Source organism: Trichechus manatus, unplaced genomic scaffold (genome assembly GCF_000243295.1).
Source record: "Trichechus manatus latirostris isolate Lorelei unplaced genomic scaffold, TriManLat1.0 scaffold00016, whole genome shotgun sequence".
Lineage (NCBI taxonomy): Eukaryota > Metazoa > Chordata > Mammalia > Sirenia > Trichechidae > Trichechus > Trichechus manatus.
The window spans coordinates 7,239,894-7,266,100 of record NW_004443952.1 but is presented as its reverse complement, the minus strand read 5'-3'; the positions used below and the strand labels follow the sequence as shown (position 1 = coordinate 7,266,100).

Genomic DNA, 26,207 nt, shown 5'->3' with positions numbered 1-26,207 from the left:
CCTTTAGGTTAATAGTCGAGCACAAACCATTTGCGCCACCCGGGGACTTCGGGGTGGGTCTACATAAGGCCTTCCCATGCAACCTAGGACATGACCTAGGACTGGTAAGGGCATCACTTGCTGACGTGATGAGTCCTGGACAGTCACCTCTTCACATCAGGGCCCCCGCATAATATCCTGAGGTCCAGGGGTACAGTGGGGCCCCCTGACTTCTCAGTTATCCCCAGGAGAAACCAGGAGCTGGCAACTTCTGCAGTCCTGGTAGCTGAAGGCTGTTATCCCTCCCTTGGCTCCTCTTTGAGCTCCCTGCCTCTCCTTTCCCTGGAAAGAAATGAAAGTCCACTCTAAGCCCATTTATTCCTTCCTGCCCAGCTTACTGAATTTATCCCTTTAGTTAAAACCCATAGGGAGTCTGGGGTGAGGGGAGGAAAGTGAGGATTTCTAGAATGGACCAAGAAAAACCCATAGAAGCCTGGCCTGGAAGCTGGAGACCCAAGTTCCCACTCCAGTCCCACCACTAACTCGCTGAGTGACCCTGGACAAGTGCTTTTCCCTCTCTGAGCCTTGGAACCGGGGGGCTTAATGAGATAATCTCTGAGGCCTCTTCTAGCTCTAATCTTCCTGGCTTCTTTGATTCTATTTGCCCAACAAGACAGAAATGCCGTGTGGACGGAAGGCTGCAGGGCACAGGGCCTAAGGGCACATGGGCTTTATGGGCACTCAGAAAATTCCAAGTTCTCCCTTGGGAGCTGTGTGGCTTTGGGCAAGTTGCTTAACCTCTCTGAGTTCCATACTCCATATCTGTAAAACAAGGATAATAATACTGACTTTACAGGGTCCTTGGGGTGATAAGTGAGACTGTGTGCCTGGCACAGAGTAACTGCTCACCAATAAATGGCTTTGGCTTCATCAGTGAAACGACGATATGACCTGCTCCCTACAGGACTGAGTTAATTTCCCTGACTCTGAAGCTTTCCCATTATCAGCCACAGCTTTAGCTTTGGGTTCCAAATACACAAAGAGAGAGCCAACTCTTCCAAGTGAAGGGAAATGCTGCCTTCTCCTTGTGGCCCCAAACCCAGCGAGAAACTATGCCCTCATCCTGAATAGTTATGAAGAGGAGGAGACAGGCCTCCCTCAACCACCAGAAACAAGGGTTATAAGGAATGCGTGGACACATACACAATCAAATTAATGCTCAATGAAGAGACAAAAAAAGTCTATGTGCCAGGAATGCATTACTAATAACCATTTGCCACCAAGTTGACTCATGACGCGTGTCAGAGTAGAACTGTGCTCCATAAGATTTTCAATGGCTGAGTTTTCAGAAGCGCCAGGTTCTTCTTCCAAGGTGACTCTGAGTGGACTTGAACCTCCAATGTTTTTATTAGCAGCTGAGGGGTTAGCAGCTGAGCAAGTTAACTGTTTGCACCACCCAGGGACTCTGCATGGCTAGTAGCAAACCTTTATTGAGTACGTTTTATGTGTTAAGCACCCTATAAAGGCCTTTCCGTAGATTAGGACATCATTTAATCTTCACACCAATCCAAGGAGGTAGGAATTAGTATGCCAATTTTATGGATGAGGAAGCTGGGTTTGAACCAAGCTATCTGATTCCAGAGAATACAATCTTAATCAGTTCATGAATGAATCTTGCAGTACATGAAAAGGTTGGAAACAACCCCAGTGTCCAATAATAGGGAATCGTTGAAATAAATTATATTTCTATTCAAAGGAATATTATCCAGTCATTAACAGTCATGCTGTGGAAGAATACGAAAGGATGAAAAAATTGTTTACATGTTAACTGAACAAGCCAGTTATAAAATAATATATATCTAGTCTGAGCCAATTAAAGAAAAAAACAACAACAGTTAAATATGGAGGAGACAGAAAAAGAAGGAGGAAGAAAGGGAGAAAAAGAAAGACAGAGAAAGGGAATGTGCACCAAAATGTTTACAATAATTATCACCGGGTGGTACAATTATAGGCAATTTTACCTTCTTTTTGCTTATGTGTATATTCTAACAATAACAATTGCTTTTAAGAGAAAAACGAACATTTCCTATTCTTAAACCAAACCAAACCCATGGCCGTTGAGTCAATTCTGACTCATAGCGACCCTATAGGACAGAGTAGAACTGCTCCATTGGGTTTCCAAGGCTGTAATCTTTATGGAAGTGGACTGCCACATCTTTCTTCCATGGAGCAGCTGGTGGGTTCGAATCGCCAGCCTTTCACTTAGCAGCCAAGCACTTTAACCACTGCACCACCTTAAAAAAAAAACAAAAAAAACACCTCATATCTGTGTAGTGCTTCATTCTGATCCAGAGAGACTGTGGGCAGGCTCCTCTGCTCCTCCCGTCTCCACCTATGAAAGCTGGAAGAGCGGTTGGGCTCTCTGAGACCCTCTGCCGCTCTGACATCCTGTAACCGCCATCACACAACTTCTCCTCCTGTGTTCAAACTCTGGATACTATGTGCTCTTTTCTGCATATACAGTCCTTGTGCAGCACGTTGGTATACACAAAAATCACAGAGAGGAAAGGAAGCAATCAGCACCCAGTCCCAGCCACTCTTCATATTTTGGGGCATGGCATGTGTTGTCTGATTAGATCCTCAAAATCAGGCATTTAACAGATGAGGAAAGGCCCAGAGAGGTTATTCGACTTTCCCAAAGTCACACAGCACATTAGGGGTAGAGTTGGGTCTCTGCCCACAAGTACCCTCTAGGTGAGTCCCTTACCTGGGGAGCTGAGTATGGCCTCCTGGATCCTGAGACCCCTCCTCTTCCTTGGTCCTTGGCTGTTGTCCCAGGACCCTGAGAGGACTGACAGCGGGGCATCCCACTCTGGCCTTAATCCCGGCCCCTCCTGATGAATAGGCTCAGCGGGGAGAATGCTGGCAAACACCCAGGGGCCTGGCCCGCCTGTCTCCAGGAGAACCGGGAGTGGGAGAAGCCTGGGAGTGGGGGGGGGGGTCTCACTTGGCAACAGAGCTGGAGTTTGGCTGATACTTGGCAAGGAAGACCAGAGCCAAGATGGGACTGTACGCTGGGACAGAGAAGGGACCAACAGGTTAACATGAGAGCTGTGGGGCAGAAAGGCCTGGGTCCAAACTTGCTAGATTGGACCTTTGACACATTTCCAAATCTCTATGAGGTCCTCATCTATAAACTGAGGCTAATACTTCCCTCAGGAGTTCGTGTGTAAAGCAATGGGATAGTGTGTTCACACAGCTTCACACATAGCAGGTGCTCAGCAAACAGAAGCTGCTGTCAGCCTCCTCCTGGCTCCCCTGGGCAACTGTGGCAGCTTCTTCCTGGCCTCCCCACCTGACTCACCCTCTAGCCTTCAGCACAAGCTGCTTCAAGACCATTGATAGCTCCCATCATGTTCAGGTTAAAGGCCGGACATTCTGGCCTGGATTCAGGCTCACAGTGACCTGTTCCCAAGGCAGAGGTCTGCTGCCTTGTACAGCTCACACTGCAGACTCTGAGCTTTGTCTCATAAAAGTTTCCTCCCCTCCCCTGAAAGTGAGCAGGGGAGCTGCTATAGGGTTCAGGAACCCCCCAACTCCTGGCAGCTATGCAGAAGCAAGGCTGGCCTTCCATCCCGCAACACTCCTTACATGCAGCTCTCTTAAAAAACAGACAAACAAAAAAGACTAGCATTTACTCATTTCCATGGTGTAAGTATTCTCACCATGGCTGATTTCAAGCTACCACAGATGTCAGTGAACACAGCACTGGGAAGAGATGTACACAATCAGCTCTCTCGAGCCAATGCCAGCACACTGCTGCACATCCCAAGGTGAGTATTGGCTAATCCCAATAAGAGCTGTGTGACCTCAGGTGAGTGATGTAACCTCTCTGAGCCTCAGCCTTTTCATCTGTAAAGCGGAGACAACAACAGTACCCACCTCATGGCAACATTGTGAAAGCTGAGTGATACAATCAAGACAATCAACATCTGTGCATTGAGCACCTACTGGCTCTGTACTGGGCTCTGGGGATGACAATGGTGACAAAACAGATAAGAGCTCCTGCCCTCCCAGACCTCATCCCATGCAGTAAAGCCCTTGGCATGGTGGCTATTATTATCAATGTTATTATTGCTGTTGTTATTCCTTCCTTTCTTCAGGCCTGTTTCCTCATCTGCAAACTTAGAATGTGGGCTGAGCAAAAGCTTTCTGTGATGCCACCTCAATGAGTCTTAAAGCAGCTCTGAGATGGGCATTCCCATCCCCATCCCCATCCCCATTTTATAGATGAGAAAACTGAAGCTCTGAGAACTGAAGCCTGGCTGGGGACGCCAGCCCAGGTCTTCTAATGCCCCATGTTTGGCTCCTTCCCACCTTCCAGGACTGAGGAAACATGAAGAGAGGGTCTGGCATTTGGCTGATGGTGCGAACGCTTCAAAAATACTCTTCCTCTCCCTGCTTCATGGGGGTAAACTGGAATGTTGTGGCAGACACCAGTTTCCAAAATACCTTCTCAGCATGAGAGCCCACAGTGCCGGAATGGTTCCTAGTTTCTGTAGAAACCCCAACTCTGGCGCCTCCAGTGTTCAGGCTGATGAAATCCCCTCGCAAGAAATGGCTCAAATCACATGTTTCAAATGCAGACCGGCTGGACTCTGAGACGCAAAGCCCCATGTGAGCACTTTCTCCCTCCAGCAGAAGAACTGAGGCTGCTCCTGGGAACAAACCACAGAAAAGATTTTCCCCAAACACCATGGGTTCCATCTCCACCTTGGCAAGTCAGGCAGATTTAGGGCCCCTCAAACAGATGGGCAGCTATTCTGTTTTCTTGACAAGAAAAACTAACAGCTAAAAAAATAAAACCCACCAACTCCACAGGAGGTGCTTGGAAAAAAAAGAAAAAAAAAAAAAAAAATCTCTTGGGAAGTCCCTGTATATATCTAACCTCAGTCCTTCATGCTTCAGTTTCAGCCCACTTTTTCTTGTTCTGTCATAGAGGACAGAAACAATGTCTCTTTTCAGGCAGCCTGTCTCAGCTTCTCTTCTCAGCTCCAAATAGCCCGAGTTTGTTATCAACAACTTTCCTTTCCAACTTTCTTACTCAGAAGCAAAGGGTTTTTAAACGCAAGAAATAATCCGTTCCGACCAGTCATTACTTTCAACAAAAGCAGAGGAAAGGAGCGGGGAAGAGTTCCGTTCAAGGTCGCACAGCAAGCGGGCATAGGCTCTGCCTGCGCGAGCCCCATCACCCTGGGGAGAGGCCAGCTCTGCGCCCTTGGGCAAGCCGCGCCCCCTCTCTGAGTTTATCTCCCCATCCGTGTACCAAGAAGGGACTGACTTTATTTCTATAGCCCGTTCCAGTTCCGACCACTGTCGAGACTGCCCATCCCCACGCTGGCCCTTGTTCTACCTACCTCCCTCTGCCAAAAAGAGGAAAAGAAACTTGCTTTTGGTGTCCGGGGAAAACGCTAGGCTCCGAGCCTCTAGGCCGCGCGGGTTGTTGCCTTGTGAACGAACCTCACACAAATCCCAGGACGAGGGAGCCCCACCTCCCCCAGTAACCACAGCAACCCGGGCCACGCCTTCATCCCAAACACAACCAAAGGCCCGCCAAGGACCACCCCCGGGCTCCCTCGGGACCCCTCCCAGCCCTGCGGCCAGCCCCGGCTGCAAAGAGAAAAAGCCAATGCCCCCATTGTACAGAGGTGGAGACTGAGGCCAGACAGGGCAGCACCTGTGCGACCAGGATTAGGACTCGAGCCCAGATCGCGCGTCCAGGGCTCCCTCCCATTCCGGGCACGGTGACTATCTCCTTCCCGTGCGCCTGGGGTTTCCACGTGGAGAGACCGAGAACCGCGCCGCTCCGGTAGAGTGGAGCCCATCCATTCAGTCTACTCTGCTTCCCATTGCCCCGACCGAGAAACTGAGACCGAGCGACGGGCCGGCACTTGCCCCGGACCCACCGCGAGCCCCTCCCTGCACCTCACCTGCTGGCCGCCGCCTTGCGCGGGTGGTTTCCTGGAGTTGAGCGGCAAACAAAGGTCTCCAATCCGAGCGCGGGGATGGGCGGCCGCCTCTTTGCCTAATCCGCGACGCCCGCCTGTGACCGGCGCGGGCGGCCCTGGGAGGCGGGGCCTCAGGCAGAGCCACCAATCGCAGGGAGGCGGCCGCCTGCGACCCGCCCCCAGGGACTCGAAAACGGGGGAGCGGCTTCTCAAGTTCCAGAGCCGAAAATCCCAGATCAGAGCGGCTGACCAGGACCGGTCTGACTGCAGACAGGACGAGTTGAGGCCCAGAGGGTAAGACATTTGTGCAAGGTCGCACAGAGCCACAGAAAGGAAGAAATCACAAAATTTTATAGCCCGAACGAACCATTTAATGACAGTAATAATAAACTTTTCCTGAACATTATGTGTCAGGCACTGTTGTAAACTCTTAGTATGCTCCATCCTCTCCTATGTTGTTGGGTGCCGACAAATCGATTCTGACTTATGGTGACCCCATGTGACACAGTAGAACTGCCCCGTAGGGTTTTCCATGCTGTGATCTTTATGGTGAGCAGCTCGATAGATCTTTCTCCTGAAGAGCCGCTGGGTGGTTCCAACTGCCAACCTTTCCGTTAGCAGCTAAGCGCTTAACCATTGTGTCACCAGGGCTCGTTTCCATGAGGTAGGTGGGTATTATCATTAACCCCCAAGCATAGTCCAAACCCCCATTAGACAAGCGGGAAAACCCTGGCCCTGAGGGACAAGAACTTGCCCAAGGCCCCACAATGAGTTGTTAGTTGCCGTGGAGTTGACTACACTCACGGTGACCTTATGTGCAACTGAACCAAATGTTGCGGGTCTCCAGTCCTAAGCCATCGTCGTGGTCTTTGATACATTTGAATCCATTGTTGTGGCTATTATGTCAATACACCACACTGAGGGTTTCCCTCGTTTTCCCTGCCTCTACTTTACCAAACATAACGTCCTTCTCTAGTGATTGGTGTTTCCTGATGATGTGTCCAAAGTAAGCAAGATGAAGTCTTGCCATCCTGGCTTCTAAGGAACATTCTGGCTGTATTTCTTTTAAGACTGATTTGCTTGTTCTTTTGGCAGAGTACAGGGCAAGAGTACTCCATTGTCTAGGCTGAAAGCACACCTTGAAGGAAGGCAGCATAGGTTATCAAACTGTCCTGGGCACTCACCCAATTCTGCCACTTGTCGCCACTGAACTTAAGGCAAATAGGATTCATGAGCCCCACCTCATGGGATTGCTAAGGGGAGTAAATAGCGCAGGCTCACAGTAAATAAATAGCACTGATTTAAAGAGCATCTTATCCAACCCTATTACTCAGTAGGGTTAATAGGCTTGGAAAAAGGAAGTGACTTGCTGGAGGCCCTTCATGGAGATGTGCTGCAGCCAAAATTCTTTCCTCCAGGCAGAAAACTCTTTTCATCCCCAGATTGCAGGTTAATCCCTACAAGCATACTCCAGTCAATTTCGACTCATAGCGACCCCACGGGATAGATTAGAACTGCCCCATGGGGTTTCCAAGGAGCAACTGGTGGGTTCCAACTGCTGACCTTTTGGTTAACAGCCAAGCTCTTAACCACTGTGCCACCATGACTCCCCCTACAAGCATATATAATAGTAATCATAGCAGCAGCTCCTAATCACTGAAGTTGCTACTCTGTTCCAAGGCAAACATTTTAGCTAATCCTTAAAATAACCTACAAGTTAGGTTAATATAAGGTCACTATCAGTTGAAATCAACTTGATGACAACGGGCTTGGTTTTGTTTTGTTTTGTTAGGTTAATATTATGATTCTCATTTACAGATGGGGAAACGAAGGCTCAGAGAGGTTAAGTGACTTGCTCAAGGTCACACAGGCAAGTAGTAGAGCTAGAATTTGATCCCAGGTATCTGAGGTGTGGGCTCTTTGAACTGCGCCTTGTTCTCTGTACTCCCATCAGGGCTACCCTGCCCCTCATGCTGTATTTTTCCAAGCAGACAGGGCTCCAGGTGATTGAGGGCCAATTCAACACTTGTTTGGGCAGGGTCAGACCCCCAGGAACCGAAACCACACTCTCTTCCTGCCTTCACCTTTATCCCGCTCTGGTTCTTGAATGTCAAGCCAGGAAGGGCCCCTTGTGCAATCAAAACCCCTGCCACACAGACAGACCACACAGCATGCTGGCCCCTAACCTTGTTCAGATTTCTGCTGTGGATGTGAGCTGTGTCCCCTGAAGTTTTGCAGTGTGGTAGCCCTGCCTGAGAGACCTTGGAACAGAAGGGAAAACTTAGGCTTGGGGAGGGCTCTCTAGCAAGAGAGGAGCAGACCCTGTGACTCTCCAGCTGCACCACCCCAGCCCCTCTCACCCCACCCCCAGCCCTCGTGTCATGAGAGAAGATGTCAGGGCCACAAGGACATATGGCCTGGGCTGACGTCTGATCCCCTCCCCACCCAATATTCAAGGCTGCCTTGGCCCAGGGTGTTTGCTTCCTTCAAAGGACACAAGGACACGTGTTTGTCCGGGGGCTTCCTGCTGTGGGAAGTGCAGGCCTAGGCCTCAGACAACCATGAGTCCAAACTTGTCCTCTACCACTTGCTAGCTGTGTGAGTTTGGGTAAGCTATTTGACCTTTCTATGCCCACTTTCAAAGGAATTTTTTAGGTTTAAAATTCCACAGGGACACAATTTTAAAAAAAATCCCACAGGGAGGGGGACCCTCACACCCAGTGCTGCAGCCCCAGAGCCAAGCCTGACAATTCCAGAAGCAACAGATCCAGAAAGTCATTCTTGTCCTGCTCATTCAAAAAGTGCACAAACATCGAGGGCTGCGTGGGTAGCAGCTGCTGGGGCTCTCGGCTCCCTGCGGGGGAGGGGGGTTGGACCAAGTGGGGAGATGGCCGATTCAAGCCAGGGGCAGTCAGAACCTACGCCGGGGTCACAGAGCAGGTCGGTGACTGGCCTAGAATTCACACCACGAGCCAATGACAGAGGGAAACCCTTCCATTCAGGAGATGCACAAGGACTTGGGGCTTGGAAAAAGGTGTGGTATTCACATCCCCAGAAAGCTTTTTGTTCACCCTCATCACAACTGCAGTCATCTCCCTAAAGCTGACTGTGAGCCTGAGGCTGTAGCCCACACCCATCATCTCAACCTCTATTAGAGGTAATTAATGATATCCCCATTTTACAGACGTGGAGCTTGAGGCTCAAAGAGGTGAAATCACTAGCCCAAGACCTCACAGGATTTGAACTGGAGTCTAACCAGGAGTCCGGGGCCCTAACAAAGTCCTCCTACAGCCAGGAGGTTATTCCTGGCAGAGGACTGGGGAGAGAGAGACATGATGGGGGGTATACCGAGCCCCTGGGAGGGGCTGGAGCCTTCACTGATACCAGCTGCCCCAGAGGTCCAGAGGAATCCATGACCCTGGCCTCAAGTGGTCTGCCCAGGCCAGGGAGGGAAGGCAGCTAAGAGCAGGATCTAGGGCAAGTCTGCAATCAGCAGCTCCCCAGCCCACCACCTCTGGCAATCCGCTGGGCACAGGGCTGGCCAAAGCGGGGCTTCTCAAACTCATCTTCCCCCAGAGAAAACCTGGGTGCAGAAAAAAACAGGCATTGGGGCCTGGTATCGAGGAAACGTAGCAGAACACTTTTTGCCACCACCACCCCCCCTTCCCATCACCATGTACTTTTGCTTCTAACGCCCTGCACAATGACCCTTCTTCAGAGAACTGCCCCTGGTGACTTTGTGTGCACAGGTAGACAGCAGGGAGTGACAGGAAATGTACAGCTCCTCCCTCCCCAGGCCTTGCCCAAAGACTGACGGGTGAATGAAAGGCCTTGCCTTGAACAGAGACAACTCTGAGACATAACTAACACTCCAGCCTCCGCCTCCTACAACCCCCCTATCAGGCTGAAGCTCCCTCTGCAGGACTGTGCCTGAAATCCCACCCTTGCTGGGCTTCCCCCGTTCCTGTTCTGCTTCCCCCACTCCCTAGATGGTCTCCTGATCTCAGTCAGCTTCTGGGGGGCAGACCTAAAGCAGACCACTTCTCTGTGTTTTAAAATATTCCTGCACATTATGCCCTCTGCCCCATCACGTACCTATAAATACTTAGGTTTGGCCCTCAAACCTTCAAGTAAAGTACTCCAAGGTGCATGGTGACTCCAGTGCCCCTGCACATTCCACTGTGTACCCCAAACTGAGCGTGGGGGGCCGGGGAAGAAGGTGGTGGTGTGGGACGCTCTGAGTGCCTCCATCTGCCCTACCCAACCCCCCTCAGCACACGCGAAGTCCCAGCCCCCTTGCACAACCAACACCCCAACCACACAGCGCACTGGCCCCTGGCCTCGTTCAGATTTCTTTATTGAAAAATTAAAGTTGTAAGCTCTGTATATAAATACACTGACGCTGTTGGTCACCTGCAAGGCCTCTGGGATAGGCTAGGGTTTGGGGGGAAGCTAGGGCTCTGGGGCCCCCAGGGGTGCGGGAAGGGAAATAAATAATAAATATCATGGGGGATACAAGGAGCCCAGAATAAGGGTGTGAACGGGGAGGTGCTTGATGCTTATTTGTGGCACTAAAGGTCCTGCGAGATGCCCCCCTGGCCAGGGGCTGAGTCCATGAATTCTCACTGTGACCTCACTCCAGACAAAGGCTCAGGTGTCTGGGGGTGGACTGGGTCCAGCTGGCTAGGGGCAGACTGGGTCCAGCTGGCTAGGGGCAGGGGCGCCCCCCATCCAACTCGAACAGGCCCTGGCAGGCTTCCATGGACGTGCCAAGATACAGGCGCTCTGCCTTTCCCCTTCTTTCTCCCCTTCTCACGGCCCACATGTGGAGTGAGCAGCTACTGTGTACCCGGTGCGGCACCAGGTCCTGACATGACCTTCTGTTTGTCTCTCTCTCTTCTTGCCCAGCTCTCTTCTTTCCCTGGTCTGGTCCAGTGGGCTGTGGTGGAGTTGGGGGATGTCTTCCTGCTACCCTGGCCACGTACCCTCGGACCTTCAAGGAGCCTGACAGTGCCGGGAGGGAGAAGGGACCAGGGCCAAGAGCTGGGCAGTGGTGGAGGCACTCGGGCCTCAGCCCCTAGAGCACCACATTGAACTCGGTGACCAGAAAGTCAATGTAGTCACACTCCTTGGTCTTGAAGGCCTCAGCGATGATGCGGGCAGCCTCCCGATGCTCCTTGCCCCGAAGCGTCAGCCCGTTCACTTCCAGGATCACGTGGCCCACCTTGAGCTGCCCACAGTTGTGGGCTGAGCCACCTCGCTGCAGGGGCAAGACACAGAGCAGGGGGCACATGGGTGGATGGAGACAGGCCAACCCGGCATCAATTAACCGTGCAGTCAGGCCCAACACTGCCAGTCAGGCAGCTATAATCCGAGCGTCCATTGCCCTGATTAGGAAAACTGAGACTCAGCAAGATCAAAGGCAATATGAGCCTGGGTCCACCCTTGGGTGCTGTGTCACCTCTGGGGGTGGCACAGTCCTCGGGATGCTGAGCGAGATCCCCAGGGTTAGGGAGAGATGAACAAGCAGGGCCCACACGCACCTGAATCGTGACGATCCTTGGAAGGGGCTGGCGGGTATTGGCACCACCCTCAATGGCGATGCCCAGGGTTGCTGCACTCTTCTTCATGCGGACTAGAGTGGATGTAGGCTCCAGGAGGCCAGGCTGTGGGTGTGAGTAGGAGGCCACTGACTAAGGCCATCTTGGAGCACAAGCCTGACCAGGGGGCTGGGCTGGGCCATCACATACCCTCTGCATCAACAGGGCTTGGATGTCAGCCCCGTGTTGGGAGCCTAGTATGTGCCAGGCCCGGAGCTAGGCACGGCGTCCTCAGCTCTATGCTGTTGTTGTTATTAGGTGCTGTAGAGTCGATTTCTGACTCATAGCAACCCCATGTGATAAAGCAGAACTTCCCCATAGGATTTTATAGGCTGTAATCTTCACAGGAGCAGAATGCCAGGTCTTTTTCCCTCAAAGCCACCGGGTGGGTTCAAACTGCCAACCTTTTGATTAGCAGCGAGCATTTATTTACCCATTGCACCACCAGGGCTCCTTCTTAGCTCTACAATCCCTACGATAATAATCCCCTAAGGCTCAGTACAGTGGTTAAGAGATCGGCTGCTAACCAAAAGGTCAGCAGTTCGAATCCACCACCCTCTCCTTGGAAACCCTATAGGACAGTTCTACTCTGTCCTGTAGCGTCACTATGAGTCGGAATCGACTCAACAGCAACGGGTTTGGTTCTTTGTTTTTTAAGGCTCAGGACATAAACGGGCTTGGCTAAGCCAGCTGGGCAGGGGTGAGGGGGAACATGAGAACTCAAATCCAGGCCTGCCTGACTCCAAGGACTGCCTCAGCTGCCACGCCATGTGAGTATTGAAGGGACCTTAAAGATTATCCAGACCGACCCCCTCAGTGCCCGGTCGCCCAGGGTCAGTGGTGAAGCTCAGACTTAAACTGAGCCTTCCAACTCCTGATCCAGTGTTCTTTCCAAGACTCAAATACCTCTAGTAATAGGGGCTCACTACCTCCCCTGGTGGTCACAGGCCAAGCTGAAACCTGGTCCCCTGGGCCTCCCCATTCTTGGCCCCTCAGCCCCCTCCACCCCCACCCCCTTGCTCACCGGCTTGGCGGCCCCCTCTGTGGTTCTCTCATTCCGAGGCAGCTCCTTGCTGTTCCTGCTCTTGGTGGACGCTGTCTGTCTGCCTCGGCCTGGCACGCCAACCTCTGCCTCACCGGCGTCCACGCCACTGTCCTCACTCAGGGTCTGCCCACTGTCAGACAGCTGAGAGAGCGTGGAAGCTGCTGAGGCGGGGAACAGGAGGAGAACAATGGTTTATGCAGCTGGGTCAGAGAGGGCTTCCTGGAGGAGGTGATGTAGCTGAAGGCTGGAAGGCTGCAGGGGGAGTCTGCAGACAGAGACAGTGGGAAGGGTGTAGGGACCGTGGGGCTGGAAGGCAGGGAGACTCCTCACCACCCTCTCCCCCTCCTGAAGCCCTGCCCTTCCAATCTGGCCTGCCACGAAGGCCGCCACTTCTGGCCATCTGCCTTGACTGCCTAGTCTTCATCCACCAGCGGAGTGATTAAAAACAGATGTCAGACATCAAACCCAGCCCACATTTTTTTTTTTAAACCCACACGATGTTGTCAAATTTTAATGATGAACCAACACATTCAAATTAGATTTCATATAAAAATTAAATTTCTAAGCCTCTCAAGAAAAAAAATGTCCTCGCCTGGATCCATGCATGAACCTCTGAGCTGAGGGGCGGGCACATGCTCTCTAGTTCACCTTGTGTATAACCACCTGGCCCCTGAGATGGAGACTCTAGGTTAAAAACAAGCACTCTGGAGTCTGGCAAGTCAGGTTTGGATCCTGACTAGCTAGTCCACTGACTAGCTTGCAGCCCTGGAAAAGTTACATAGCCTCTCTGAGCCCCTGTGTTCTCATTCTAATACAGGAGCAATGATGCCTATCCAAGGGAATTATTCTAAATACTAATAGATATTATAGATAGAGTGAAGCAGTCAAGACCATATACTTGAGCTGGGCTGCCTGGCTCCACAGTTACTTCCTGTGCCTCAGTTTATTCATCTGTAAAATGGGGATGATAATATGGCCAGTCTCAGAGGGCTGTTAAAAGCAAGGTGAGTATTAGTACTTTGTTAACAGTTACTAGTCTCACAGGGCTGTTGTGAAGGTTAAATGAGTTAGTACTATAGGCAAGGCCCTAAGAAAAGTGCCTGGCACACAGTAAGTGCTGTGTAACTATGAGCTCTTATTATCACATGTGTGTCCAGCTCAGAGCCCATTCTAGAGGCAGGCAATGATGTGTACACGATAGCTCTGGTTTCTCTTACCACATCCGGCTGCCTCTCATCAAGCTACTGAGCGTTGGGACCCTGCATTCTGACTTTGGTCAGAATTCTGGTCTGCCCGCTGCCTGGCACACAGCAGGCACTCAGCTAACATCTGCTAACTCAGTGGACCACCTTCCGTGGCTGCAGGGACACCCACGTATTGTTTTAGCCACAAGATGGCAGCAGAGTCCAACAAAATGCCCCCAACTAGCTAACATGGGAGGCGCTCCAGAGCTGGTGGGGGCTTTCCGGGAGTGGAAAGTGGGCTCTGCCATCCTCCCATCTATGCAGCTGGACTTCCACTGGAAAGTCTGCTTGCCAGGTGTCAGGAAGGTCCATACTACAATCAGACCCTGCAGCCCCATGTCAGGAGACCTGCCAGGGGCCCAGGACTGTGATTTCAATACCCACTGTTCCCCTACACTTATAGGGTACCTCAGAGACCAAAAGAAGTCATCCCTGCCCCCAACGAGCTTGCTGGGCTAACTACAGGGTGGTCAGGGCTGCAGGAGCTGGTGGAGGAGCCCCCAACCCTTGCTGTAATCTCCTTTTCCCACAGGGAAAGTAAGGCTTAGAAAGGAGAGCAGCTTGTCCAAGTCATGCAGCTGGTAAGCAGCAGAGTCACATTCTGCCTCCAAAACCACCTCAGCAGGCTACTCAGGACCCTGTTCCCCTGGCCGCTCTGACCCTGAGCCAGAAGGACCCTCAGCAAACACATGGCCCCACCCCTCACCATGCAGAAGAGTAGACTGACCAAGAGAGGGCAGGGACCCGCCCCAGATGACACAGCCTGGGCCCCCAAGCCCAGCCCTGATCCGTGTCTGCAGGGCACTCACCACGCGTCTGGGGCAGTGCCCTCACTTCGTTCACATCCGGCTCGCTGTCCGGGCGGTGCACCTCCACCATGACAAAGTGCTGGTTCGCGCCTGTCTGGTCTGTGTGGCCGGAGGGCGAGGGTGGAGGAAGGCAGCCCCCAGCCACCGTGGCCTCTGCAGAGGGCCTTTTCAAGTGTGGGGGCGACTGGACCCGTGGGAAGGGACCGATGGGGTGCTGGTTGACCAAGGCCAGATGGGTGTCCAGTGGCCTCTTGGCGCCAGGGTTGGCAGGAGAGACAGAGGCGTAGATGGGGGAGGAGGGCGAGCCCTGTGCTGAGGAAGCCCCTGGAGTGGGTGCGGCGCCCACCGGCAGGCTGCGGTTCTGTGCAGCCGAGAAGACGATGCCCGAGTGGGACGACTCAGAGGGGGTGTGCTGGAGGTCCTCTCTCCCTGGCTTCCTTGGCTGGGCAAGTGAGCAGTCATGGCTTTGGGCCAGAGGTGGCGAGTGAGGTGGTGGCTTGAAGCTCGGCAGCCCCTTGGAGATGGACTTGACATCATCCTGCCAAAAGACCCAAAAAGAGTAGAAGGAGTCAGAGCCCATTGCAGCTAGAAGACAGGAGGCTGAAGCAGCCGAGTGGAGCGAGGCCTGGCTGGAATCCTGTCCCCGTGCTATCGGCTCGTGGCCACGCAGCTCTGAATAATGCAGTGCTCAAGTGGAAAACTGTTCCCCAGCATCTCGGCAGCTGATAAGCGTCAGGATCTTGGCAAGTGTCTCTGGGGACGGCATTGCTCCCTCTGGGAACCAAAGTTCTTGGCACTGCCCAGGGCTTGTCACAGGGAACAAGACTTAATTAGAGGAAGGGTGAAGAGGATGGGGAAATGGCATTTCTTTTTTTTTTTTCTTTTTTTTGGTGGAAGTATACACAGACAAAGATACACCATTTCAACAATGTCTACATGTATCATTCTTCAAGTTGTGCTATCATTCTCGCTAACCTTTTCCAAATTACTCCACCACCATTATCTGCAACTCACCTCCCCCTAAGCTTCCCATCCAACCTTTCCAGGTGCCACTATCAATTTGATCTCACATAGATATGGCTTTTCTTTTTAGGGATTATTTTGGCTACTAGAGGCGGGAGATGTGACAGGACTGGAGGGAACAAGAATGAACACGAGGATGGCATAGGGAGGATGTGGCCTGGGCTGCTATGTGGCCCTGGGCAAGACACACTACCTGAGTGTACCTCTGGGCAACAGGAAAATTGTGCCTGCCTAGCAAGTGATGTGGGAATTTGAAGAGCAATGTGTATAACATGTTAGCAAGTACCTGCTACCCAGCAGGTGCTGGGTGAGTGGCAGCTGTGGATGCTGTGATTACTACTTTCCCTTTGTCTATGCCAACATCCAACACTTACAGAGCACTGACTACATTATAGGTGCTGTTCTAAGCACCCTACGTAAGTTAACTAATTTACCCCTTGGCACAAACGTATGGGGTAAGTACACTATTATCATTCTCATTTTATAGACAGAGAAACTAAGGCACAGAGAGGTTAAGAAACTTGCCCAAAGTCATATAGTAAGTGACAGAGGTAGGATTTGAACCCAGGTAGTCTGCCTCCAGGGTCTATGCTGTTTGGGTCATAATCACAAAGTGATGCTGTATGAGTGACTGCTGTGTGCACACTAAAGTCACATTTAACTTCTATCTCTGGCCTACCATATTTTTATGCAAATAACATCAGCCCTCTGCATTTGTCTGCCAGCCACAGCCCCCAGGCACCCTCACAAGCACAGCCATGCCAATCCTCCTCCACGTTTCTGTAAAAAAAAAATTAGCATACTGCCTCCCTGGGGTGGGGATGGGGGTGGCACTGCCAGCTAACAAATGCAGAAGGAGTACGTTATTTGTGTAAAATACAGTAATCATATGCCTCTCCAGGAGTTCCCTTCACATGCTCCAAGTTTCAGCACTTGCTAGGATAATGTTCAGATAACACATCAAAGTAAGCACCAACTCAGCAAATAGGCCATGGCAAACAGCCTGATGGCTCCACCTAAAATCACCAGGAACAAGCCCTCCTGGACCCGCACAGGCTCTGAGAGCTCACAGCAGAGGCCTCTGTCCTCCCATCCACTTCCTCTGGCTCCCACTGAGGGGGTCAGTCCCCAGGGTCCCAGGCAGACCCAGAAGGAGAAAACCTAACTAAAGGGTGAGAGAGGGTCTTACCAGGGAGACATCTGGGAGGGTGTTGACACTGCCCTGGACAGCCTCGCCAGTCTCCTCCAGGTCCAGAGTGTTCTGGAAGGGGAGCAGAAGGTAAGGTAAGCAAATATAAGCCAAGAGGGAAAAAATGGTTTGCTCTCCAGGACACCAAAGTCTGTGGGGCCCTATGACCCTTTCATGTGGTTTATGTGACTCCTGGCACACTCTACTCCATTGGAATTCATGTCATGCACTGAAATTAGTGTTAATTCTTGACAGTCATTTTAAAACTGATTTGTGTTTGAGACTTTTCTGATCATTTCTAGTCCTCCCCTGAACTAGCTGGAAATGCTGTGGGCTGTCTCCAGCCTTAACTGGGAATCCCTGGAGCTCAGCCCAGAACAACGCTTGCAATGCCTTCAAACCCAAGAATTCTCTTTCCACCGCTAGCTGTCGGAATCCAGGAAAGGTGTGAAAATGGCAAGGGGGAAGTGGGAAATGGATAGGGAAAGTCTCTCTCTCTCTCTTTTTCATTTTAATGGTTTTAATCCTGAATGGGTGGCTGACGGTTTAAATGGACATTATTTTGCAAAACCGTCCATCTCTTCCTTCCTTCCTCAACTCATTAGAAATAGCCTAATGTGCCCCCAGGTGACAACAAGCTGCCTAAAGGCAGCTCTAGGGATATGGATGGTACAATGACAACCTCTGCTATGAGTGGAGATGAGTGGCAGGCATTCTGTGGCACCGAAGCAATTCAACTGCCTATGCACAAAAGGGAATCAACCTGGGTTTACATGTTCTGAAATAATGAAAAGGAAAAGTAAAACATTTATATATATATAAATATACACACATATGGGCGTGATGTGCATATATAATTGTATGTGTAGATAGATCGATCGACAGGTGGATAGATCGATCATCGGTCTATCCCTAGGTGGTGCAAATGGTTAACTGCTTGGCTGCTAACTGAAAGGCTGGTGGTTCCAGTGTACCCAGAGGTGCCTCAGAAGAAAGTCCCAGCAGTCTACTTCCAAAAAACCAGCCACTGAAAACCGTATGGAGCACAGTTCTACTCTGACACACATGGGGGTCACCATGAGTCAGAATCGACTCAACAGCAATGGCAACTGACTGGGAAAGCAGAGCTCCTTTCAAAGCTGGGCTGTCTTGAGGGCCCAGGGCCACCATTTTTCTCCACCCCTCAGAGTCCAGGATGGCAACAAGCCTCAGCTCAAGTCCCAAGCACAGTGATCAATACTGAGCAGGCTCTGAAGCTCCGGACTGACAAGGGACTAGGGACAAAGGTGGGGTAAAACACCGCCCCGCCTCTGGGGAGCTCAGAGACTAGTGGGGTTGGCCGATGAATAAACCAGCAACGGGAGACTGTGCAGAGAAAGCACCCAGCAGGGAAACAGGCGCCTCTGGAAGTGCAGGAAAAAGTGTACAATAGAGCTGGGGGGTATCAAGAAAGGCTTCCTGGAGGAGAGTGCAGCTTAAAGCTGAGTGTTATGGGTGACCCAGGCAAAGAAAGTAGATGAGCATTTCAAACAGAGGGAAGGACGTGTATAAAGCAGGATGGATATAGAGGATGTTCAAGAATCTTCGGGCAGCTGGATCTGAGTGGAGCTGGAGCTGCTTAGACTTGAGCCTGAGGGCAGAGGGTTACCATGGAGACATGGTCAAGTTTGCCTTCTATGAAGATGGTCTTCACTCACTCCCTCTCCAGCCACACTAGAACACCAGACATGCCAGGGCCTTCACACTGCTGTTCCCTCTGCCTGGAACATTCTTCCCCTCTGCTACCCACAAGGCAGGCTGCATTCATTCCCTCACCTCCTTCAAGACTCCACTCAAACATCACCTTCTCAATGAGGCCCACTCTGGCCATGCCACATAAAATCGCAACCTTTCCCTGCTTTGTTTTTCTCTTTAGTGCTGATCACTGTTCTCCATAAAGTAGCCAAGATGCAATCCATGAAACATAAGTCAGATAACGTCTCTCCCCAGCTCATAAACCTACAGTAACTTTCCATCTTACTTGGCGGAAATACCAAACTTACTCATCATGCCTACTTGATCAAGCCCCTTCTTGCTACGCCTCCAACCAGATGGCTCATTCCTGCCTCAGGGCCTTTGCACTTGCTGCTCTCTGCCTGCACCCCACTTGTGACTCACTCCCTCTCTTCATTTAGTTCTGACTCAAGCAGCACCTCCACAGAGGGGCCTTCCCTGAGCAGTCCTGCCGGAACAGCACCCCCATCACCTCTCTATCCCCTGCCCCTGCTTTCTTTTCCTTTAACGCACTTATCGCCTGACAGTACGCTATGTATTTGCTTACTGTCTGTCTCTCCCACTAGAATATAAACTCCCCAAAGACAGGACTTGTGGCTCCCAGGTCCCCACTCTATCCCCGTGCTCAGAGCAGTAGCTGCTTGATGAATATTAAGTAAATTAATGAATTCATGAATGAATCAAAGGATGAATTAATTGCTCAATCACTCTGGCTATCATGGGGAGGAGGCCCATGCAAGCAGGGAAACGGGAGAGGCAGCTAAGGCAGTCACCATGGAGAGCAGTAATGGTGGCTTGGATGAGGGTAATGGCAGCAGCAGGGGTGGGAGGTACCCCCACTCCATACCCCGTAAGGCAGAGGCTGTGGGGTCATTCCACGCTGATCTCCATCTGGAATGATCTCTCTGAAGCCTTGAGCATTCTGGGACGCACAAAGGCCAGTCATGGAAATCCACTAACCGACAAGATGCTCAGCCCTCCTGGTTTGGCAGAAGAGCCGTTCACACCCAGAGCTTCTCATCTAGTCCCCGTGAGGCTGCTGGGACAACTGCTCCATTTCACCGATGAAGCTGAGGCTTACATGCCCAGTCTCCTGCCTCTCAGGAGGATGCTGCTGACAGCCTCTGTGATTCCTGGGACCGTGGGGGGGACCCTTGGAGAGGGTGAGGGGACAGTGATGGGGTCACTCTCTCACCCACTGATCAGTGACACCGGCTCTGGCTTTGCCACCTGAGGCATCTGTGTGATCACACCCAGCTCTGCCACTTACAGCTGAGTGACGGTAAGCAAATCATGCCACCTATCTGTGTCTCATCTTTCCCCATCTGTAAAATGGGGGTAATGGCAGTACCTGCCTCAAGCAGTTGATGGGAAGATTTGACATGTTTACATCTATAAAGCACTCAGAACAGAGCTTGGCACAATCTACAAGGGAAGGTGACTGTTACATGCATCAGAAGCCTGGGAGGCCTTGAACGTCTGCCCCCCAGCAACCGAATAAATAGTGAAAACCTGCCTGGGCCCATGTGGATACCTTTGATGGAAAGAAAATGGCAGCCCTCCCCTCAAAACCATAATGATCCCATTGCTCCCTGAAACTCACCCAGCTGGGCAACACATTCTAAGTCAAGGAGCCTGGCAAGGTGGGGCTGGTGACATGCGATGATCTAGACAGTCATAGCCCCAGCTTCCACAGTCAGCACAGGGAGGAGTCAGAGGCCTCGGAGGTGCAGCCACTGCCACCTCCCTACATCCTGCAGGTGATCCTGGGGGAGCCAGGGTGAGGCTCAGACAACAGGCCATGGTGGGACCAAAGACACGGGATTCTGCATTGGAAGCTTTGGTCATTCATTCAGTGGCTCAACAAGTGTTTATCAGGCAGCCGGGACTTTGGAGGGAAGACCAGTCGGGAATACAAAGATGAAGGGGTCACAGTGTCCTCAACAGCTAGCAGAGAGCCCTGTACACAGCAGCTGCTCACAAACTCTTGTTCAGGGCCATTGACAGGGCTGGCAGTAGTAAAAGGGTCCCATGGAAGGGGGAAAGGAAGGATCCAGAGCCTGACAACACAAGCATATCTGTGCTGTGCACTATGGGAGAGGACGTGACTTTCTCTTGGCAAGGAGGATAGTAGGGAGCTACACATGACAGTGGACCCACTGTGTGCCAGGCCCCATGCTGATTCTCCCAGAAACCCTGTGAGTCAGGTACTATGATTCTCCCCTCACATCTTTTACATCTAAAGCTCAGAGAGAGAAGGGACTTGTCCAAGGTCACACAGCCATTCAATGGCAGATGGAGATTCTAACCCAGGTCTAGGTCAGTCCCAAGCCTGTGCTGCTCCACCCTGACCCCAGAATTGGACAGGGCCCCAACACTGTAGGAACCAGAAGACCCCATGTGGGACCCTCTCTAAAATGAGAGAGAAGGCAGCCATTGTTGTCCCCTGGCCTCTGCTTCAATCTCTGCTATTAATGACATCCTGGAGCCAAGACAGAAGACTAGGGGGGAGGGGGGAAAACATCCAGCCCTGGGAGGAGGGAGCCTGTGGAGCAAACGGCAGACGGCAGACAGGTCAGAGCCCGGCCCTGCCACTCTCCATCTGCTGAATCCAGACGCTCAGGAGATCCGAGTCCCGGAGCCATGCTCCATGTGCATCTGAAATAGCTGCAGACAGCAGGCTAAGAACCTGGGGGATGCGTCAGCAGAAACAATTTCAAACAGGCTTCAAGAGGAGGATCAAGGTCAGAGCTCATGTAGGAGCCAGGCATGAATGTCCTGGCCACTCCCCTAACCCCCCTAACTGCCTGGGGCCACCTCTGCCCTTACACCCACTGAGGCCAGAGCTCAGCCAAGGGCTTAGACCAGGTGGCTCCATTAATCCTGCCAGGTGGGACCCTTCACCCACTCCACGGCTGAGCTGACTGAGTGAGGCTCAGAGAGAAAAGGCCACCTGCCCAAGGTCACAAAGCAAAGGTGGGGGCAGAAAGTTGAACCCCATTCAAGGTCTGAATCTCTATCCCAGGCAAAAATGCGCTTCCCACAAAAGCCAGCAAGTCTCCAAGACCTGCTGCTATCGTCCCCCATCTCCTTCCTCCTCAAGTTTTGTGGCAATTCAGAAAATTCCCTTCTTTTAAGAGAAAAGAACCCTTTTTTGTCCAAGCTGGCCCAATCACGGCCCAGATGTCCAAAGAAGGGACAAGAAACATGTCAACAGAAACAAAACGACACAGGGCATCACCTGTGCCAACCTCTGACCTCTGCCAGGTGGACTCCTGATTCTGGAAAGGAGGAAGCTTGGGCCTCCTTGGAGATTGTCAATGCCAAGGTGTGCCTGGGAGCCCAGTGCCACCTCAGCAAAGTGAGGCCCCTCCCCTTCTCCAGCCCCCTCCTCTCCCCACCTCCTGCCCAATTTCAAGGTTTCTAGGCCTTCTTCATCTCATTACAATGGGAGGGCACTTACATAAAGGTGCTATTTTCAGCTTTTTGCTCTTTCTGCTTCTTCACTCTGATGTCAAACCAACAGGCTCCCCACCCCCACCCCAAATGTACCAGAGGCCCGAGGCTGAGTGGTCCATTCCCCATTTTGTCTATGGAGAAACTGAGGCACTGACTCACCTTCTGAAAGATCATCCCTGGGGACCTAGATTTCTGCACATGATGAGAGGGGGAGAAGGGCAAAGGGAGGAAGTGAAGGAGAAAAGAGTGAGAAGAAAGAAAAAAGAGAAAGGAGAGGATGTGGAAGAAAGAGAAGGGGAGACAAAGGGGAGAAACAGAAGAAGGAAGAGGGAAGAGCGAGGGGGCGGGGCCGTGGCCCAGAGCTGGGGCTGGGAGAGAGACGGCTGCTACCCGGGGAAACAGGCAGTGCGAGGGGCTAGGGACAGTGGGGTGTCCCTGGGGGACAGTGGGGCTGCCCAGAGTGAAAAGGTGGGACTCGAGGTCCAGGGGGATTATGGGACCAGACCCTGGGTGAGATCAATGCTGGTGAGGACAGGGAATTATCTGACCCCAAGTTCTCCAAGCACGGGGTGGGAGTGGAAGTCTGCAGGCTGAAGAGGAGGTTGGAGGGGTGGACTGGGAGATGCTGGGCACCAGGATCCATGCTCACTGGTGTGGCTGAGACCATGACAACACCCCAATGCCAGGCCAGCTCCCTGCCTTTCTCCACCTTGTCTACCCCTGCTATGTCACACCTGATCACCAAGTCACAAAAAGGAGAAGGGCCCCTGGGAAGCCCCCTGCACGAACAAACACCTCCCGAGACAGGGAAGTGGAGATACTGTCGACTAGACCATGTTTCCTTCCGTTATGCTGAAACTTGCCTCCCTGCACCTCCTTCCCAACGGTCTCAGGAAAAGGATGCTGTTGAGTGGAAAGAGAGTATGGCTTGGCCCCTGATGAGCTGTGTGGCCCAGAATCTCCAGAGGCAGGCTAGAAGAGCCCTCAGGACAGACGTGAGTAACCAGGGCTTCCCGGATGGAGCACAGGGCATCTGTGACCTTCGCTGTGGGAGAACAGCTTGTCATTATTTTCATTAACCTCTAACTGTAGCATTTCCTTCCATTACGAATGCAGATCAGCAGTACCTGCGACAGTGACAATGTTGCCAACAGAAGTCACAGATAGTTCATATTACATTCCAGTTGTTGCAAAAGTCTCAAAACCCCATCTACACTCGTCACGCCTTGGCGGTGACAGCGGTTCCTGAGCCGCTGCTGGACCTTGCTTTTAGGGTGCTAATAAAGAAGCACGTTTTACCATTTGTTTCAATATGTGGAAAACTGCACTTTATTACATAATTTGTTTCCTTTGTAATCCTGTGTATTTTCTTTTAAACACTAAAAATGTTACATTCTCAGCAGGGCTCCAAGGGCTTCACCACCCATCAAAGAGGTCCCTGGCAGAGAAACGGTTAAGACTCCAGTCTGAAGTCAACACTGAGACCAACACTCTCGTTTCACAACTTGGAAAATTAGGGCTCAGAGAGGAGCAGGGGCCAGGCCATGTTCAAACAGCCCCTGACCACCTGTGGACTGGACTCTGTTGGGTGGAAACAGCTGCCTGCACCCCCAGTCCTCACACAGGAAGGTAGATACTCCAAGATCTCACTACAGATGAAGCAAAATGCTGACTGGGAGGAACGTCCGCTGTTTCAGACTCCCAGGTACAGCTGCAGCCACCCTGACTGAGGGTCTTTAGTGCTTCTGGCGAATGTCTGTATTGGGGATACAAGGGGTGCAAGAGGGTGCATGCCTAGGCATGTGAGGACAGAGTGGGCTGCTCTGATCCAGGGAGGAGACAAATGTGAGCCTCACGGTGCCCCATCTGGGCGCCTGGCTACTCCTGGATGAGAGATACAGAACCAGTCTAGCTGACAACATACCTGGATGGCTGCAGCAGCGCCTCCCAGCCACCCCATCCACCCTGCTCCTGAGCTCTCTCCATGGTGTAGGGGAGATATCCTGAAAGATGCAAACAGGATCCTGTCGCTTCCTTACTGAAGACCCTCAATGGTGAAACACACTCTCAGGATTCAATCCAAGTCCCTGGCATGGCCCATCCTGCTCCACCACATCACTCCTGATGTGCTTGCCCCATCGACCTCCTTTGGATTCTTTGGAGTGGTCATATACTTCCCAGCACAGGGCCCTCAAACATACTGGTTCTGCTCCCAAACTATGTCCCTCTCCCCCAGCCCTACCACTGCCTGGTTGATGCCAATGACCTCAGATCTCAGCTTAAACAACTCTCCCCGATGCCCTGGACCAGGTCAGAGCCCGGTCATTTGCTCTTACACCACCCTAGGACCCGCTTATCAGAGTGTGACTTATGTAGCTGTTCCTGTGATCATTGGATTCCAGGCTCCCTCCTGGAATCAAAACTCCAGGAGGGCAGGTGCCATGTCTCTTGCTCAGCATTGCCAGTGCCCAGCTCAGAGCCTGGCATGTAGCAAGTACTCAACAAATGCATAAGTAAAGGAATGGAATGGTGGAGGAATGAATGAATGAGTGAATAAGTGAATTTCTTTCCTGCTCACCCACTTGGGGAGGACTTGCCCAGCAGAGAATTCCCGAAGCCCACCCAGCTCATACTTAAGTGAGAACTGCAACAGGAAGAAGGGAGAACTCTGAGAGTTTTCTCCCTGTTTCTAGAAAGAGCTGCCTTGATAATCAAACGTCTCTGCAGCTGGAGGCTTCGAGACAGGCCTGAGCTTCCCCATCCTCATTTTGCCTTGGGTGAGGAGGGAGGCGAGGAGGCCACAGGAGGAAGAGACTGATGCAGCCAAGTACTGACAGCCACATCCAATGCCCCTTCCCACCTTAATGTCATGAGAGTGGGGGGAAGGGGGCAACAGGCCTTTAGGGCAGGGGCCCCATCTCCGGCATCCTGGAGAAAGCCAGGAGAGTCCCTTTCCAGGCACATGAGAGGCCTGGAGTGCAAAACCTCTTAAATCTAGGTGGAAATGATCAAGACTAGGACAAGTCCCAGAAGCTAATTTCTGACCTCAGTGGCAGCTGCTTTGTGGGTACAAGATTGGCTTTGCCTCTACAATCCCCACCTAGGTGCCCTTATCCAGCCTTCAGAATGATAGCAGACTCAGCCCCTGTGTACCCCACACCTACATGAGGCCAAACAGGTCCACTCCTCACCTCACTGAATCTTCACAACCACCCACAGATGACCGGTTTTACCAGCCCACTGCACAGATGTGGAAACTGAGGCTCAGAAACCTTGAGTCACCTGCCCAACGTCACATAGCTACTAGCTGGGGGCGGGGGGGGGGGCAGGCCTGGTCTGTGGACACCAAAGCCTGTGTACTGGAGCCCCTGTGCCCCAGACCTGCTGCATTAAATGAGGAATTCATTGGGCAGGCCTGCGTTCTCCTTCCAATCAATAATGCTGAGAGCTTGGCTCTCCTGGCCAACATCTCTATGGGGGAAAATATTGTCTGGAGGCAGCAAAAAATTCTCAAGGCTGACTCTGTATTAGACAAATGGAAAATAAACCTGATTTGTCGATGGGGGAAGGCTGCATCTGATTTCCTTTGATCAATTGCGTCTGGTCCGAGGGAACCGGCTGCAGAATGAGCCATGTTTAACCTGGGATTGATAACCCACATAGCACGATCCAGGGAATTCAGGCTAAGTGGAAACTGGCTCTCTTCAGGGCCACGGTCTGGGGCATCTATGTCACCGATACCAGCCGCCTGATGCTACCCTGCCCGTCTGAATGTCAGAGCAAAGCACATTTTTCTACAATGCAGGAGGTGAATGTTTGGAAGGTTGAATGTTAGGAGATAATCCTGAGGGTGGCTGGGGAGTACGGTTTGGTTTCCATTTCTGTCCCATATTTCCTGAGCCCCCGCTCTGTGCCAGGCTCTGGGTTGGCACTGGGGACACAGACAGGGAAGTATATGGCTCCTGCCTGTGCCCACCAGCCTCCCCCATTTACTGGAGAAGACAGACTCATGAATAGATTAGAGCAACATGACAGGCGTTGTAACAGAGCTATGAAAAGCTTGTGAACACCATGAGGG

At 51.9% G+C, this 26,207-nt stretch overlaps 1 protein-coding gene across 3 annotated transcripts in view; it reads right to left on the bottom strand.

Annotated features, from left to right (window-relative positions):
* Window positions 1-10,326: 10,326 nt before the first annotated feature.
* Window positions 10,327-26,207, bottom strand: part of WHRN (whirlin) — a 103,492-nt gene continuing 87,611 nt past the window's right edge. The window contains exons 8-12 of one of the 3 annotated variants that reach the window (XM_004372131.2): window positions 16,898-16,969; window positions 14,686-15,223; window positions 12,612-12,793; window positions 11,531-11,653; window positions 10,327-11,247 (exon numbers count right to left, since the gene is read on the bottom strand). In XM_004372131.2, coding sequence (XP_004372188.1) covers window positions 11,065-11,247; window positions 11,531-11,653; window positions 12,612-12,793; window positions 14,686-15,223; window positions 16,898-16,969 — 1,098 coding nt within the window. In that variant the 3' untranslated portion in view covers window positions 10,327-11,064. The remainder of the gene's footprint in view (window positions 11,248-11,530; window positions 11,654-12,611; window positions 12,794-14,685; window positions 15,224-16,897; window positions 16,970-26,207) is intronic. The other 2 variants (XM_004372130.1, XM_012554383.1) reach the window with 2 other exon arrangements.